Below are 17,737 nucleotides of genomic sequence, written 5' to 3'. Positions count from 1 at the left end.
ATTCTCATCTCATATGATGTCCTGAATTAAGATAAAGTAAGGTCATTAGATTGAAGTTATTAATATGCAAAGTAAAGGAAAGACCTTCAACTATAAGGAAAATTATTACGTGCAGCATCATGAGGTGAATTCGAACGCGTCATGTCACCGGCGGTCAGTGCAACACAACAAGTCAGTCAGGATCCAGTGCATCCGGTTGACGTGGCGCGTTCGAATTTTCATGTGGATGAGCCGGACACCACGTAATAATCTCTCCAACTATGATGTGGTTAGAAAATTCTTATTATATAGATATTGTACATGGCTGAGGGCTTCTCATACATGTCAGTAGCGTTTTCATCGTGGTAGCTGTGATCCTTTTATGTGATATTTTAAAAGCAATATTCTTTACCAATGACTTCCATGAAACTCCCAATGCATGTTTGTCCAGTAGATCTTAATCTTCTTGGCTGATAATGGTTAGCTTCCACTCACAGAGTGGCAGATCTTTTATTTTTATTTTATTTTTTGGTACAGTACATTGATCCTCAATCTGTATCTTCCACTAACAAATGTTCTTGTCATTAAATCAATCGATAATCACTTTCACATATTTCTATGCTATTGCTTCCTCTTTCTCACATAACTCCAAAGTGTCAAGCTCTTAGATTAAAACTTCGTTTGAAATGATTTTCTTAATGCTTTTAAAATAGCCTTTTAATATAAAATTAAAAATTTTAACTGTAAAATTATTTTAAGAAGCAGCAAGAAGATCATCCCAAACAAATCTAAACCCTAAAACTTAGGGTATTGAGTCTAGCACTTATATAATTTTTTTTTTTTTTTAAGTCTTACAGTATTGTGGCTGTCTTAACTGCCAAATTATGAAAATAGGACAGCTTGTGATTATTAAAACCGTTAAGATTTTATTTGGGACGACTTTCTTATTGTTTCTTAATTGAAGCAAAACCTAAATCTTAAGGCTTTAACTTTTCAGTGATTATGATTTTGTTTGGGATGTTACTACTTAAACTAACATTTTAGTTCAAAGAATTAACAAGAAAGCTGTCCCAAAGAAAGACTATAGCGGCAGCGACAATTAGCATTGCGAAATATCTTTCTTATCTATTTAAAAATCGTTGCTGAAAAGCTTGTACTGGATTGCAAATAGAGCCGTTTGGCAGTGGATTTAAAACTGTTGCGAAGTCATTTTTAGAGTTAAACCAGCCTCATAAGTTTCTTAGAACTGCCACTACACCCTTTTTTTTCCTAGAGTACTATATAAATAACACAAAAGAGTTTTATATATACTGGAACAATCACGTACGTACTTCCTTGTTATTTCATTCAACGAAACTAAACATGCAAATGCCCAACAAGAAGATAACAACAACGATTAACCAAACAAAGCATGCAAGAACAAACCACTTATCTACTTGTAATGAGCGTACAGGTCGAAGTTATCCACCAGCTCCTGAGAAGAACCTGTCTCCGGATCACCATACACTCCCATATAATACCCTCCCATTTCACCACCCGTTGCAGCACCCCCGTAGACTCCAAAATGGTGGTGTTGGTGCTGGTGGTGGTGGTGATGGTGAGGCTCCGTTGCCGGGAAATGATACGCCGCCTGCAGCTGCGGCAACCCATACACCCCAACAGCCGGCGAGTTATCCACACCACCCTCTGCGGCAGCCCGCTTGAGCTGGATCGGCTCACCGCGGATAGAGCCGCGGTGATCCCCCTCGTGCTCGCGGTATCGTTGGAGGTGAACACTGAGGGGCTCAACGTAGTCATCGAAGCCGAGCTTGCTCATCGCCCACAGCACGTCTTCGGCGGTGATAGTCTTCCGCTGCTCTCGCTGACACCTCTCGTTGGCTTCGCTGGTGATGAAGCTTATGTACTCCGAAACGCACTCCTGAATAGTCTCTTTGGCGTCATCCGAAATCTTGGCGTGCGTTGGGAGAACCTTTCGCATTATCCTTATCACGTTCGCAATCGGCATGAACCGGTCTTGCTCGCGCACCGTGCATTGGTTGCCGGCGCCACCGCTTCCGCCACCACCAACTCCGCCGCCGATATGATTGTTGATACACGGGTTCATGGCGGCTTGGCTGGTTGGTTGCCTGTGCTGCTTAGGGTCTCTAGAAGCTTAAATAAATTGCTTGGCGTTGGGAGGAGGAGCGAAGGAGGCGTTTTTCAGGCGTTGGGACCATGCAATCTGGCTTTATTATTTGAACTATGAAAAGTTTTCAATTTCTGTCCAGGTGCGTGACGCGTTAAATTTCTTGTTCAGTAGTAACGTTCGCCTGACTTTCTTTGGCTTATATTGTGGGGTCCACACTGACCCCTCTTTTTCTTCATGCTTGTTTGGAAACTCTGTTCGTTTAACCTCGATTCATCCGTCATATAATACTATATATATAATTGGAAAAATTTTAATATTAAGCATAAATTGTATTAAGAGCTTGAGCATATTAAAAAAATTTAAAAATATGCAAAATCACTCGTTTAACTCGCGACTTACGAGTCTAGTCAGCATTCAAACAAATTAAAAAAAAAAATTAAAAATAAAATAAAATTACTGTAGCAAGTAGCCTATTAAACAAACGACATGCTATAGTAATTTTATTTTTATATTAAATTATTTTAGAAAATTTTTAATTTTTAATTTCTCACTACTAATACGGGCAAATAAAAATATGTTATCTTAACATAAATTTGTGCATTTTATCCACCGCTCATCTCAAACACGTTAAAAAATAATAATATTGTACTGTAGCAAGTCGTCCGTTAAACGACAAATCTTTTTATTTGTCATTCCTTAGGTCTCTGCTTCTCCAAAAAAGATATTAAATAAAAAATAAAAATATTTGTTTGAAGAGAAAAGTAAGGAGAAATCAAAGGGAAAAGCTCCCAATAGTAAAAATAGTTGGTGGTGAAATCCTAATGTGCAAGAAAAAATTAAAAATAAGAAGCTTTGTTATAAAAATTGGTTTAATTTTAAAAATTCTGATAATTGGGAAATATATGAAGTGGCTCGTAAGGATGCTAAGAAAGCAATATGCGATGCAAAGGCATTAGCTTTTAGTGATTTATATAATAGATTAGATACTAAAGATGGAGAAAGATATATGTATAAGTTAGCCAAACAAAGAGATAGGAGTAGTAAGGATTTAGTTCAAGTGAAGTATATTAAAGATGAAGATAATCAAGGGAAATCATAGTTGGGTGAAGAGTTACCAATAAGTGGGCTCATCTGATTAATGCATCAGCGATTTTATTCATAATTTCAGCTTTGTATTGAAGATGAAATGTATATTCTTGTAAGAAGAATGTCCACTTAGCATGTCATCGATTCAATTTTTTTAGATCCTAAATATCAGAGAGCTTTGTAATCAGAGTTTAGCACAAATTCCCTTTGAATAAAATAATGTCTTTAGAATTTTAGGGCCCGGAAAATCGCATAGAACTCAACACCGTAAGTCGAGTATCGGGATCAGGTATCATTGAGTTTTTCTCTAAAAAAAGTAACAGGTCGACCCTCTTAACTAAAGATAGCTCCAACGCCTATATGGGATGCATCATAATTTACTTCAAACATTTTGTCAAAATCAGGTAACCTAAGAACAGGTGCTTGAATTATTTTTATTTTAATCAGATGAAATGCTTTTTCAAATTCAAGGGTCCACCTAAAAGTTCCCTTTTTAAGACAATCAATGATGGGTGAAAACAAAATATTGAAATTTTTCATGAATCTTCGATAAAAAGAAGTTAATCCATAAAATCCTCTGACTTAACTAATAGTTTTCAAAGTCGGACAACTTTGAATTGCTTCAATTTTAATGGGGTCCACTTTAATACTATCAACAGAGACAATATATCCAAGGAAAGTCAAGCTATGAGTCATGAAAGAGCACTTTTTTAAGTTGATGTATATGTTTTGTTCTCTTAAAGGTTAAAGGACTTGTTTCACATGTTTACGATGATCATTGGGACAAGTGCTATAAATCAGGATATCATCAAAGTAAACCACAACAAATTTTTCAATAAAGGAACGTAAGATATGATTCATGGTTTGGGAATGGTTAGAAAGCAAAATCATTAGGATATAATTCTAATTTCCAAAAATAAATAGCAATGATATGTCACATAAAAACTCATTAGTCAGCAGCACTGTCATTATTAAGGGTTCTTCATTTAAATCATCATTATGATGAACTGCTCTCTCCCCTTCCTCCTCTCCTATAGAGTCCAATATCGGGCATTTACTTCAAGATTTATGAAAGTTTTAATACATATAGCGTGAGGCGTAAGCCTAATGCAGTGAAGCGAGGCGGCGCAAGCCTCATAAAAAAACTCGAGGCGTAAGCATCGAGGCGTTTTTTACTGGAATTGCGCAAAGGCGGCCTCAAGTCGAGCCTCATATTGCGCAATTTTAAACCATGGGTTAGAGAACTTGTTTCACATGTTTACGATGATCATTGGGACAAGTGCTATAAATCAGGATATCATCAAAGTAAACCATAACAAATTTTTCAATAAAGGAACGTAAGATATGATTCATGGTTTGGGAATGGTTAGAAAGCAAAAAATTTCCCTGCATTTTCTCTTTCATTCTAACCTAGGTTTGAATTTTCTCTTTGCCTCTCCTTATTCTATTATTTTGAAGGGTTTTCCACCAAGTTAATGCATGTCCAGTCAGTTTAAACAGTTTAAACTAGCCAACCTACTTTTTTGTTTTCGATAATATCTTTTCATTCAAAAAATTGTTCCATTCTCTCAACCCATTAAGGAATTGTTCAGGTTATAATTTGTCTTCAAAGTCATTAAAGTCGATTTTAATCTCATGATCCCATTGTCTATTGTTTCTGTTTTGGTTTCGTGGAGCTTCATCATCACTTCCATTGTTTTGGCCATGAACTTTGTTTACATTTAGAGCAGCCATGGTATTAGCTAATGTTTCCAATTATTGTTGTAAGTTAAATATTTGTTGCAAAATCGTTTATTGTCAATCCACTTGTTGATGTTTTGATTGTCCTTTTTGTTAATAGAAAGGAAGTACAAACACGACAACCTAATGCTCTGATACCAAATTGATGCAACCTAAAGTTTCTAAACCTTTTAGAAGAACACTTGGTATGCAAATAATCACTTCCTTTCAATAAAACTTAAAGAAACACAAATTGATAGAGACTTAAAAGAAAACACATACAAGAAAATGATTAGGAAATCAAACAAACTAACAAAAACATGAAATATAAAACCCTCAGAACAACTGTATTTGGTCACCTCACATGCAAATCTCGAAAATAAGAAATGGTGCTATAAAGAAAGAAAAACCAATAGTTCTGATGTGAAACATAATTGCATGGATGAGTTTCTTAAAGGAAATTTGAACGCTTAATATTCCAAAGCGAAAGACTACCGACGAATACTAATAGAACAGGGCTCAACAATGCTTACCACTCTTAGAGAAGAAAGATACAGGTGATGAGGACATCGATAGAAAAACATGGCTCATCTACCACAAGAGGAGCCGTATATCGACGACCATGATTAGAAGTCTTTATTTATAGTCTATTTTCTGCATTTTATTTATTATTGTATTTTATTTTGTGAGTCTTTCCCAGTTACCCTTATGTTGAGTTATGTGAATATTGTAGCTCGATGGGCATTTTAGTCTTTTGAGTTTTTCATGTTTTGAGGACTATATATTGAGGTCTTGGCTATTGTAGTAGAATGATGATTATAATGAATTAAAGTTCAGTTTTTTCTGAATTGTGTTTGTTTGAGCTTCTTGAGAGAAGAGTGAAGTCCTTAAGAGTAGGGCACGCAACACCAAAAACTAACGTCGTGGCAAGATTCTTGGTTCTATCTTCTCTCCCTTCTCTCCCTTCTCTCCCCACCTTCTTCCATTGGTTGTCAAGCCCTCCAACCCTCTTCCAAACAGCTGGTCGAAATTCCCTGCTACCCCATACAGCCGAGCCACCTCCCCTCTCTTCCATTCCCACTCCCCTACAAGCTCACCCTTCCTCTCCTACCATTGTTGGTCAGCCCCCACTCAATTGCCTTTTGATATTCCTCCACAATTCCTCTTCTCCATTGATTTCCCCAAGGGGTGCTGCCTCCTCCTATTTCTCTCCCCATTAGTTCCACTTTAATTACTGCATTTTTCCATTCCCCATTAATTCCACTTTAATTGCCACCTTTTCCCCTTCCTTATTAACTCCACTTTAATTTCCACCTTTTCCCCTTTCTCATATACTCCATTTTAATTGCCACCCTTTCCCCTTCCCCTTCCCCATTAACTCCACTTTAATTACCACCTTTTTCCATTCCCCATTAATTCCTAAGAGTTATTGCCTTTTCTTATTCCCCCCATTAAATCCTAGTTGTGCTACCTTTTCCCATTCCCCCCATTAATTCCTAGACTAGTTGCTATCTCTTGCAACCGCTATTAACCATCGAAGACCTCCTGTTCAATGGAAACTCACCTACATTCCACCCACTACTTTTTTGGGTAACTTTCTGTTATTCAAAACCTTAAATATTTACTTCTTCTTAGTGTCATTGTTAATATCGTATCAAGTTTTCTTCTGCTAAAATTATTCGAAGAGTGTGAGTGAGGAAACTTCATTGTGATTGTTCTAGTTGTTAATCGTGGAATTTGTGACTTGTGAGTAAGTACCCATTATCTTGATTATTATTTTACTATTCCCCACCAATACTTGTAATTTTTTGTTATTACTTTATTAACAATTGAGAAGTAGCTTAAATCATCCCTTGATTACCATTAATATATAATTGCTAAGTATGTCAATTCATTATTATTCCTAAGTAATTCCTGAATCTAGCATTTGTTTCACATGAACAAGTGGAATGGAAATCATGGAGAGAAGAAGTAGATAGAAGACCGAGACAAAATAGAAGAGGGAAGGTAGAGAAGATAGCTCGCAAGCTACGAAAACACATAAGTTTACCAAGATCACACTTCAATTTTTCTATACCAACACAAAAAAATTAGCCTCATTATATAGGGAAAGAAAAGAGCAGAGGCAATAAATAGGCCTCATAAATGAGCCACTCAATCAGCCAATAAAACACACCCAAAACAGCCAGCATGAAGGAAAGTCAAAACATCATTTATAGGAAACAGTAATGAGCAAAAGACGAGCAGCCAGTGGCAAGGAAACCGAGACAACAGGGAAACTGAGCCAGCATGGAATCTGAGAACTAGCAGGGAATTTGAGAACCAGCAGGGAAACCAAAGAGCTAGCAACAAGGAAACCAAAGGGTCAACATCAGAAAAACCAAAGGGCCAGCAAAAAAACATGATGAAGACTAAAGGAATGAAACAATCTAAGAACACCAAACCCAAGCATAATCATGGGTTGTTTTCCATTATAGGGTAATACAAATAAAAAAACATAAGAGTCCAAATTACATAGAGTACAAATCAGATAAAAATAAAAAAACATAGAATAATAATTCTTAATTGCATTAGAAACATAAGGCATGATTAGTGAAACACCATATAAATGAAAATAAAGCTAAAAGTGGACTTTCATAGTATACTTTTAGAATTTAGAACTGTGGCATGATACATACCGTACTATTCATTATAAAATGCTAGAATGCTGGTTTGAGCCCTCCTCACACCTTGGCCATTTTGCGTACTAGGAAACTTTCATAGCAAAATTCACTCGGAGACAACCAATTAAAAATGTGAGTTAACATTTTCTAATGGCTTGCCTCCTAGTTTTAGGCTTACAAGAATATCATAAGTTCTATCATCAGGCTCCAGTCCCATATCAAGCATTTCATCATGCAATCTGTAGGCCTCTTGGAAATTGCCTTCTCTAAAATATCGAGAGATAAGAATGTTGTAGACAAGAACATTAGGTTGCACGCCTGCCTTATCCATCTGATGCAACATCTTGTAAGCATTTGCAGAATTTCCTTTATCACAAAAAGTCTGTGTCATTGCAGTGAACGTGATAGAATCTGGGACATTACCACTTGCTAACATCTCAGAGTACAGATCTGAAGCAAGAATTAGATTACCAGCTTTTAGTGATCCATCAATTAAGGTTGTATATGTGGCTGTATCACATGCAATTCCTTCTTCCTTCATTCTCCTAAGCAAATCAAATGCAGCTTCCATATTGTTCAATTTTTTATAACCTGACATAAGGCAATTATAGATGACAGCAGTAGGTCCTAGGCCAGCTTTGGAAATCTCATCAAGAAGTAAGAGAGCGCGTTCCATATTTCCCTCGTTACAAAACCCAGCAATAAGCGCATTATAAGCTGCAATATCACACACAAGTTTTTTCCTTCCCATTTCAGTCAACAACTTCTGGGCAAGATCAGTGCAACTACTTTTGCAATAGCCATCTATCAAACAAGTGTAAGTAATAACATTAGGAAGTATACCATCAGCACACATTTTCTGAAAAAATGATGCTGCTACATTCATCATGCCCATTTTGCAAAACCCATCAATGATACTATTATAAGTCCTGCAGCTAGGGATGAACCCCTCCGCCCTAAACTTGTGCAGCAATTCAAATGCTTCCGATATTTGACCGTCTTTGCAGAGGCCATCTATACATACATGATAGGTATGATCATTGCAAGCAATGCCAGCCTCATTCATTTTGGTTAGAAGATCAAAAGCCCTACCAAAGTCCTCTTTTTTCATATACCCATTGATTAAGATTGTATAAGTTCTGACATTGGGTTTGATACCTTTCTCAAACATTTGGGAAAACAACTTAGCTGCTGAATCCATGTCCTTTTGTTTGCAATGGCCAAGCAGAAGATTATTGTAAGAAACTACGGTAGGTTCCACCCCTCTGTCCTCCATCTTAACCCAGAGAGCACAAGCTTCCTGTAACCTACCAGACCGAGATAACCAGTGCATAATATCATTATAGGTAAACACATTTGCAATACCTGAAGCAACTGCCTCATCAAATAAACAAAACGCCTCCTTAGATTTACCACTTTTTAAGAAACCTCGTATAACAGAGTTGGTGATGAAGACGTTAGGAACAAGACCCATCTGCTTCATATCGCAGTAAAGCTCATATGCCTGCTCATGTTTTCCACTTTTATAACAGCCCTCAATCAGAGTTGCATAAGTGACATTATTAGGGTCAATCCCCTCTTCACGAATGGTGGAAAGCAAGCTAAAACCACCATCTAAATCTCCTTGGGCGCAGTATCCCTTCATCAGACTAGTGGCAACAACTAAATTCCAAGGCAGGCCATCATTGAGCATCTCATCTTTTAATCTTAATGCATCAACCATATGCCCATCCTTCACACAAGCTCCGATCACAGTGGTATACACAAATTCAGAAGGATCAAAACCTTTCGATTTCATCTCACTCAGGAGCTCGCATGCCCTCTTTGAATGGGATTCCTTACAAACTGCCTGTATTATCTTAGTATACGCACGTGCATCAGCCTTAAAACCCTTGTGAGACAAATCCCTGAAGTATGCCTCAGCCTGGTTTGGCTTCCCTTCTTTCAAGCAAGAGTGCATCATTATATCACAAGTACAACAATCAAACTCCATTTCGAAAGCCGACATTTCATGATAAAGATCTCGAGCCCTATCAAAAGAATTAAGCCGAACTAAAGCGGCCAACAGATCATTTCTCGCTTTGACACCTGGAAAGATCCCATATTTAACCATTTGGCTAAACGCTTCCACGGCATCGTCGATCCTCCCTGCATGGACATAAAAAAACAGCAAGAAATCGAAGGTGCGAGGTTCAGAGACATGCCTCTTAGAAGCATCGATAAGAGCAACCGCTACAGCGGAAGGGCTAGGGTTGGAACTGGCCGGGAGTGACTTCCAAAGCAGCTCATTCGCACTGCGGTGCATGTCGGAGCGAACAAGGATGTGTAAAAGAACGCAGAGGGAGTTCAATGCGAGGACTTCTACTTCCCGCAGCTGGAACCTTTGGAAGAAGCCCAACGCCGTGGAGGGTTTGTGTTGATACTTCATTAGGTAAGCGATTACCCTCTCCTCTGTAAGCTGCTTCCGCGTCTGGAGAGCGGCGTAGGGGTCCAAGGAAGAGTCTAGCTCCGACGTATCGGCATGGTATGGAAGGAAGGATGCAGAGGCCGTGGAGAAGAGGCTTAGGGTTCTGAATGAGAGCAGACGCCATCGGGAGAGGACCAAACAGGTGAAGCAAGTCGTCATTCCTACTGAAATTTTACACATTTGTGTATAATTTGTTTCAACGAAAGAAACATCTAAATTCTTTTTTTTTTTTTTCGAACTCGAAGAATGGGCAAGAGCTAAGATTTTCTATATGCTGTAATCTCAAGAGGTCCAAGGAAAAATCCTGGTCGACTCCTCCCTCTCCAAAACGAATTTTTATTGCGTCCTCCCACCTGACGTAGAGATGCGTCCTCCCAGAGTTAAAATCTCACTAAAAACGAGAAATACCAAGCAAATACCGAGCAATACCAAACAATAACAAGGAATATCATCATGTGAAGACCAATACCGAGTTATACCGAGCTATACCGAGCAATACAAAAAAATACCTAGTTTTTCCTAGAAAAAACTCGGTATGTTTTTGTATTGCTCGGTATTGCTCGGTATAGCTCGGTATAACTCGGTATTGGTCTTCACATGATGATATTCCTTGTTATTACCAAATAATACCTAGCAATACCGAGCAAAAACCGAGTTTTTTGGCGGTGGGAGGACGCATCTCTACGTCAGGTGGGAGGACGCAATAAAAATTCCTCCAAAACAAGAAATTATTATGTGCAGAGTCTGGACATAGTTCTATTTATAAACTCTAATTCAATGTCGTCACGTGACAACTCGACGACCTGACGATTCAATTCGAACCAAACGTGAAAATTGAAAAAGAAACGCGCCAATATTTAGGGTTTAGGTTATTGGTGGACTATTTTTGTCACCTGAGACAGGATTTCTCCTCAGAATAAAGCTGAGAAAGAAAAGAAAGAAAGAGACTATGAAGATGCAAACAAGTTTGGAGGAAGTTGAATTTTGCGAGGAGATGGAAGGTGTTAAGCAAAACCTCTAGGAAGACTTACCGTAGCAAACTACGGGAGATAAGTCGGGGATTTTATCGATAAATTCAAAACTTCGAAGAGATTTTACTATTTTACACTTGAAAATGTAGAGTTTTTAATGATTTAGGGTATATTGTTCAAATCTTTTTTGCATCTCTAAATTTATATGATTTTGCACATGCTTAGATATAAGTTTGGATTTTGTGTGCAAGTCCAGATAAAAACATAATTTGATATGTAATATTATTGTACGTTACCACTTTTGTGTACCATTATTTTGTACCGATGTGTGAAACTGATGTGAACCGATGTTGTGTATCGTTGTTGTGTACCTCTGTATACTGTTGTTGTGTACTACTGTATACCACTGTGTTTTTTTTTTTTTTTGTATTGTCATGTTTATATCATAATGTAAAATAACTTTCTCTTGTACACATGGAGTTTATTACTCTGAGAATGAAGCATATGATATATATTATCATCATGCTCATAATGTTGGTTTTAGTGTTAGCAAAGAACATCACAATTATGAAGATGAAGTGAAAAGAAGAAGAATGAGTACATGTACATCATGAAATTCATAAAAAAAATCGGAGACCTCTACTTAGTTTTACATAATCTTACAGTCCCAGCAAAGAAAACGAGGTCTAATGTTAGGGGCGGTACCATCCTTTCATTGGGGGGCTAAATTTAAATACTAATAGACTAATATCAAACTAAATGTGTGAACAAAATAAAATGTAAATAATTCTAATAAGTTTTAGATGGACATAATTTTTTGATGAATATTGCACTCCTAGGGTGGCATAGATTAAGGAGTAGAAAGTACCAAAAAACATGCTTTCAAATGATTTCATCAATAGAAGATTTCATAATTCCATTAACTTCACCAATGGAGAAGGTCATATATGTATCCTCTAAACAGTGGAAATTTATATGATATTTGGACTGGATAGGGAGACAAGGAAGAAGCTTTACCCTAGAGAACTTTGAAAACCACAAATATTTTATACTATAGATGGCAAAAAAAACATCCTATAAAAAATTAGTCAAAATCTAGATCCCATATGCAAAATAACCATAAATATTAATAATCCCAGATGATTTTCAAGAAAACACCAAGGAAAAATGACCGATAAAAGAAGAAACAAAATCCCATATTTGAAATAAAGTCAAAAACAAGATAGAAGGTAATTAGAGAGGAGTCAAACCTTGCAATAATTTGTATTGTCCTCCTCGACAACCCAGTCGGCCTCAGCTTAGAGGGATTTAAGGATATTTTTGTTGTTATAATGCTTGGGAAGCTTATAGTTGTCAAAGTTTCTCATACTAGAGAAAATATTGAAGATTCGAGGCAAATGCCTCCTCTGAGACAGTAGTGATTGACGAGTGCACGATCAGGTTTCCAGCATCAAGATGGTAGATTCGCGCAAAAAGGGGATAGCCGTAGGTATCACAGACAGAGTGTTTAGTGGAATCGGGCGAAAATACTTGAGAAATTATAGGTTAGGAAAAATTGTAACATGTTGGATGGGAAAATTACTAAATATCACTAATAGTAAGAAATATTTTACATTTTTTTTAGGGGGCCCCCCCATGGGTTGATCGTGGTTCCACCCATCTGTGCGTGGATTATTGTATGCTCTATAAACCAAATTTGCATGCAAATAGGTTGTTAGCCAATAAAATAAAGTCCTACAATGGACAGAGGTTCTAAAATGTTGGATGCACTCACAATTACAATATTTACACATCCATTTATGTATCTCAGTGGTTTGCTTTTGGCAAACTTTCTGGCAATTACATCGAACTCGACCACTTGGAAATCCCTACTGGAAGTTGGCCAGTTGTAAGATAAAAATTGATCTGCATGATGAGCTACATTAAGGATCCTAGGAGGGGCTCGATAGTTACGTAGTGGAAAGAAAGGGTTGGGCAATAAGAAAATGATAAATTTCTTCACAAGCTCAGGAATTGGAGTTGATTTGTCCAGCTTAGCATCTTATGTTCAATATCATTTGTGGATTTCCCAATTATTTTGGCACTTCCCAACTCGAATTCATTTCCTATGTTGGTCAGTCCTAGGATTAGAGCAACTTCATCTAAAGTGAATAGTAGCCTCCGCCCCTTGATGACAAAATACTGCTTCCTAATATCCCACAGTGATAACAACAAATACTCCAAAGAAATGTTCTGACCGAAGCGGGGCTTTAATAGAAACTGATGTATGTGTAGTTGATTTAGTCTATCCACAAATTCTTGGCCAAATGTATCAACCAAATGATCACATATTTCTTTGAATGTTGATGTTCTACAATGGAAACTTATCTTTGGAGCATATCCATGTAAAATTAGGTGTAGTGGTTAAGAACAATACGTTATCAACCAAAAATATTTTATGAACAAACATGTGAAAATATAACAAATAAGTACACAACGGTACTAAGCCATGGTACATAGCATCGATACACAGTGGTACACAGCATCGGTACACATCGGTTCAGAGAAATATATAATGAAGGTACACATAACTAACAAGTATAAAAAGTGGAAAAAATAACACTAAAATGTTCTACTAACTTCTTTATTAGAATAGTGAATAGTAGACATCGGTACACATCACTTACATGTATAGAAAATGTACTAATGTGACCTAAAATGTTCTATAAACTTTATCATGCGATATAAAACGGTAGACATCGGTATACAGCAGTACACATGGACACACAATGGTACACACCGGTACGCAAATAGTATATAAAACCTATTTCCCACATACACTCTATAATACACATATGTAAGAAAATGTCTTACAACAACATGCAAATATTTGAAACCCTAAACCTAAACCCTAACGTGACATTTACAAAAAGTAATACACGACATTTATAGAATAAATAGAACCAACAAATTTGGTAAAAAAAATACTTCTTTCTGGTAACAAAAAACTGACCTTAGCCACAATGAAAATCTAGAGCAAACAAAAGGAGCTTCAAACGAAGATGAAGAGTGCCTAAGAAAAGGAAAACTGAAATGCCTGGGTTGATTTTGAATTTTCCGCTGAATGGCCTTAATTTTTTTTTTAGTAAAAATTAACTTTTTGTGTCTGGTCCGTGTAAGGTCGTTGGGTTGCACGGTACGTTGGAAAGGACACAACAAATATCAAAATTTCATCAAGTCGGGTCATCGGGCCGCCACATGACAGCATTATGTTGGAGTCTAAATGTAGAGTTGCGTCAAAATTCCATACAGAATAATTTTTCCTCCAAAATTAGTATGAAAGGCGATATACTCAAGCAACACGGGATACAGTGAAAAAATAAAAGACTTGTTTTATATTTAGAAAGAAAAATATGGATATACAAGTGATATAATAGTGTAAACATATGAAGTGAATTATAAAGTCAATTCATTAATGAAATGCAAATAATTAATACATTCAAATAATAATAGTTCTAATATAAAGCAAAAGGAATGTAAATAAAATAAATAACATGAAATTAAGAAACTATACAACTCTCATAATTAAAAAGCATAATAAACTATTATAAAATATAAAATACTAAAATAAACTATTGATGATAACTCTGCTCTTGAGATGACGGTCCACTAAACATGTCTGTTGGACTTAATGTAAAAGAGATAACATGTGACACCCCAAACTTCGGGAGGTGCACACTACTATGTATTCAGTTCACCTATGTAGTATGAAAATGTATCAAGATCTCAAGAAACTATTTTGGTGGCCTGGTAAGAAGAATGATTTTGCAGAGTTTTTAGCCAAGTGCTTAACATGCTAGATGGTCAAAGGAAAAATATCAAAGACCTTGTATTTTATTGCAACCTCTTCTTATTATAAAATGGAAGTGGGAGGAGATTTTTATGAATTTTTCATTTGGCTTATAGAGATCAAAGCAAGGACATGATGCAATTTGGGTCATAGTTGATAGACTCGCCAAGACAAATTACGTTTTACCGATTAAGCAGAACTAGTCAGTGGAAAAGCTAGCAATGATCTACGTGGATAATATCATTAGATTATATAAGATTCCTCTCATCATTATGTATGATAGAGATGAAAGATTTACTACAAGGAAATGGAAGAAAGTGTAGGAAGCTTTAGGTAGAGATTAGATTTCAATACAGCCTTTCATCCGCTGAAAGTCAATTTGTCAGAGCCTACCATTTAGATGTTAGAAGATTTGATGAGATCCTATATTCTTGACTTTAGTGGAAGATGGAAATACTACATTCCACTTATGAAGTTTGCTTATAATAATAATTTTCAAGATAGCATCAATATGACACCTTATGAGGCTCTTTATGGAAGGAAGTGCAAATCTCCTTTATGTTGGTTTAAGGTCGGTGAGAGGAAGCTCATAGGACCTCAACTGGTTGATCAAGTTATAGAGAAGATTCATCATATTCAAAAGCAATTTTGTTTAGTTCAGGAGCATCAAAAAAGATATTTTGATGTTAAGCATAGAAATATTGAATTTGATGTTCATGATCACGTACTTCTTAAGGTTTCATCCATGTGAGAAGTTACCATATTTTATAAATGTGGAAAGCTTTAGCCCCGTTTCTTTGAAATTTTTGAAGTGGTCAAGAGAGCTGACAAAGTTTCTTATAGATTGGCTCTTCATCTTAGGCTTGCAAGATTACATAATATTTTTTACATCTTTATTATATGATGTTAAGTGCATGACAGTTCTCAAATTATTCAGTTCGAGCTTCTCTTAATTCAAAAAGATCCGAGCTATGAAGATGTACCAAAGCACATTTTGGAAGTGAAGTTCGACAACTTCGTCATCAATTTATTCCATTTGTCAGAGTGTTTTAGAAGAGCCATTCATAACGAGAAGCCACTTGGCAGATTGAAGAAGAGCTGAACATGAAGTACTCCTAGCTATTTCAGAACTAAGGTATGAATTTGGGGACAAAATTCTTATTAAGGAGGATAGTATATAATAACTGAATTGAACTAATCTGAGTTCTTCCGCATTCGAGAGCCAGCAGCCCCTCCTTCACCTGGATAGTGACAAACCGCATGCATGTAACAGTTGCCGTTTCGGGCTCCTTTGACTGAGATCTCTCTTCAATCACTTAAATTGCATCATTTCTCCACCTTTTGAAATCCTCCCGCCCTTGCTGACCTTCCTCTCACTATTTAAACCCAATAGGAAACTTAGGGCCTTATTTTACTCTTTTTATTTCTCCCCCGCAACAGTCATCGAGCCTCCTCCTCTTCTTTCTCTTCATCTTTTATTGTTGTCTCCACTGTTGAAGGTATTCAGCCTCTTCCTTATTCGATTGAAAAATAACAACATATATTCTCCCTCCTTCTATCTTCTTTCTTGGTTAAGAACCACCGACAATAATTCATCATCTTCTTCTCAATTCCCTCATATTCTCCATCATTACATTCTCAAATTAATTGTAATTATAATGGTTTATCACATACTTGTGTTTCCAATGAATCCTTGAATACTTGGATTTGTTCATATTAGATCATAAGCTTTGATTATTTTTAGTGAGACTATTTAGTATTAACATAAATTCTTTTGACTTTTTGGTGTGGTGGCTAAAGTTATTTCCACTTCATGTATGGTGGCCTAAGTTATTTTCACTTCACATTTTGTAGGATCACCGCATGGTGGAGTCGAGCGAACCATAATCGAGGTTGGAGTTAGTGGCAACAACAGTGAGTAGTTATTTATTTTGCTATAAATGTGCCTTTCTTTATTAGGGGCATAATCTGTTCTATTTAGATTCTTTTATAATTATTTAGATTATCAATTATATATTAAATTTTTCAACATTATCACACATGTAATAAATCTTTGTTATTATTCATAATGAATCAACATGTGATAAAATTAACTTTACATTGATTTACTATTCACTGGTTCTTATTAATGTAAGTTAAATTCATGTGTTCGAAAATCATATTCATGCATTTTTATTTTGCTAAATAAAATGAATCTTATTTATTCAATTCATAGTAATTATATAAATCATATTTGACATATTGATTTATATAATGCATGTTGATTATTTATAATAATACATATACTATATAATTGTGCATATGTCGATAGAATCATATTGGTTTTTGGCTAAGCAGGGTTGATGAGCCTCAAGAGTGACAATTCTATAGAAAATGTTGGGTTGGTGTTTATCTTCATGATGATGGGTATGTGATAAATTGACAAATATATATATGTCAAACTCAAAATTGACCCAGGCATAAACGGGTTGACTCGAAACAGACCCGTTTAACTAAACGGGTTTGAGAGCTGAACCCAGACTCGACCTAGGTCGACACATCCCGCCAACCCGCTAGATCTTTTTTTTTTTTTGCAAATTTTTTTCTTAAATAAATTTTTTTAGGAGAATAATTAAAGATTTAAATAATTAAACTATAAAACTATGCAAATTATAATAAAACAACAAATAATAAAATTAAAATTTTATTAATTCTTTAAATTTTACATGATAAATTTTGAAAATACATTACACAATATATTATAAAATACATACTTCGTTAGTTCATTACAAAAATACATTAGAAAAATCATATCATTTTTTGAAATTGTTACAAAAATACAGTATAATAATATGTTATAAATATAATTGATTTGCTGCCTTTGTATAATTGCATGTGCAGTTATTCTCCTGAACA

General features: G+C 35.9%; 2 protein-coding genes across 2 annotated transcripts; both read right to left on the bottom strand.

Annotated features, from left to right (window-relative positions):
- Positions 1 to 1,411: 1,411 nt before the first annotated feature.
- On the bottom strand, positions 1,412 to 2,083 carry LOC110093983 (nuclear transcription factor Y subunit B-3-like). Its single transcript, XM_020819069.2, has one exon. It carries the CDS (start codon positions 2,081 to 2,083, stop codon positions 1,412 to 1,414), a length of 672 nt encoding a protein of 223 aa, XP_020674728.1.
- Positions 2,084 to 7,481: 5,398 nt separating this feature from the next.
- Positions 7,482 to 10,325, bottom strand: LOC110093988 (pentatricopeptide repeat-containing protein At3g54980, mitochondrial). Its single transcript, XM_020819076.2, has one exon. The coding sequence runs from the start codon at positions 10,220 to 10,222 to the stop codon at positions 7,700 to 7,702; it is 2,523 nt and encodes an 840-aa protein (XP_020674735.1). The 5' UTR covers positions 10,223 to 10,325; the 3' UTR covers positions 7,482 to 7,699.
- Between the last annotated feature and the right edge of the window lie 7,412 nt (positions 10,326 to 17,737).

Source organism: Dendrobium catenatum, unplaced genomic scaffold (assembly GCF_001605985.2).
Source record: "Dendrobium catenatum unplaced genomic scaffold, ASM160598v2 fragScaff_scaffold_0, whole genome shotgun sequence".
Taxonomy (NCBI): Eukaryota; Viridiplantae; Streptophyta; class Magnoliopsida; order Asparagales; family Orchidaceae; genus Dendrobium; species Dendrobium catenatum.
This window is presented reverse-complemented; position numbering and strand designations above follow the sequence as displayed.

Bases quoted from the DNA above. Each gene is read 5' to 3' on its own strand.
- LOC110093983 (XM_020819069.2), bottom strand. From the start codon at position 2,083: ATGAACCCGTGTATCAACAATCATATCGGCGGCGGAGTTGGTGGTGGC.
- LOC110093988 (XM_020819076.2), bottom strand. From the start codon at position 10,222: ATGTGTAAAATTTCAGTAGGAATGACGACTTGCTTCACCTGTTTGGTC.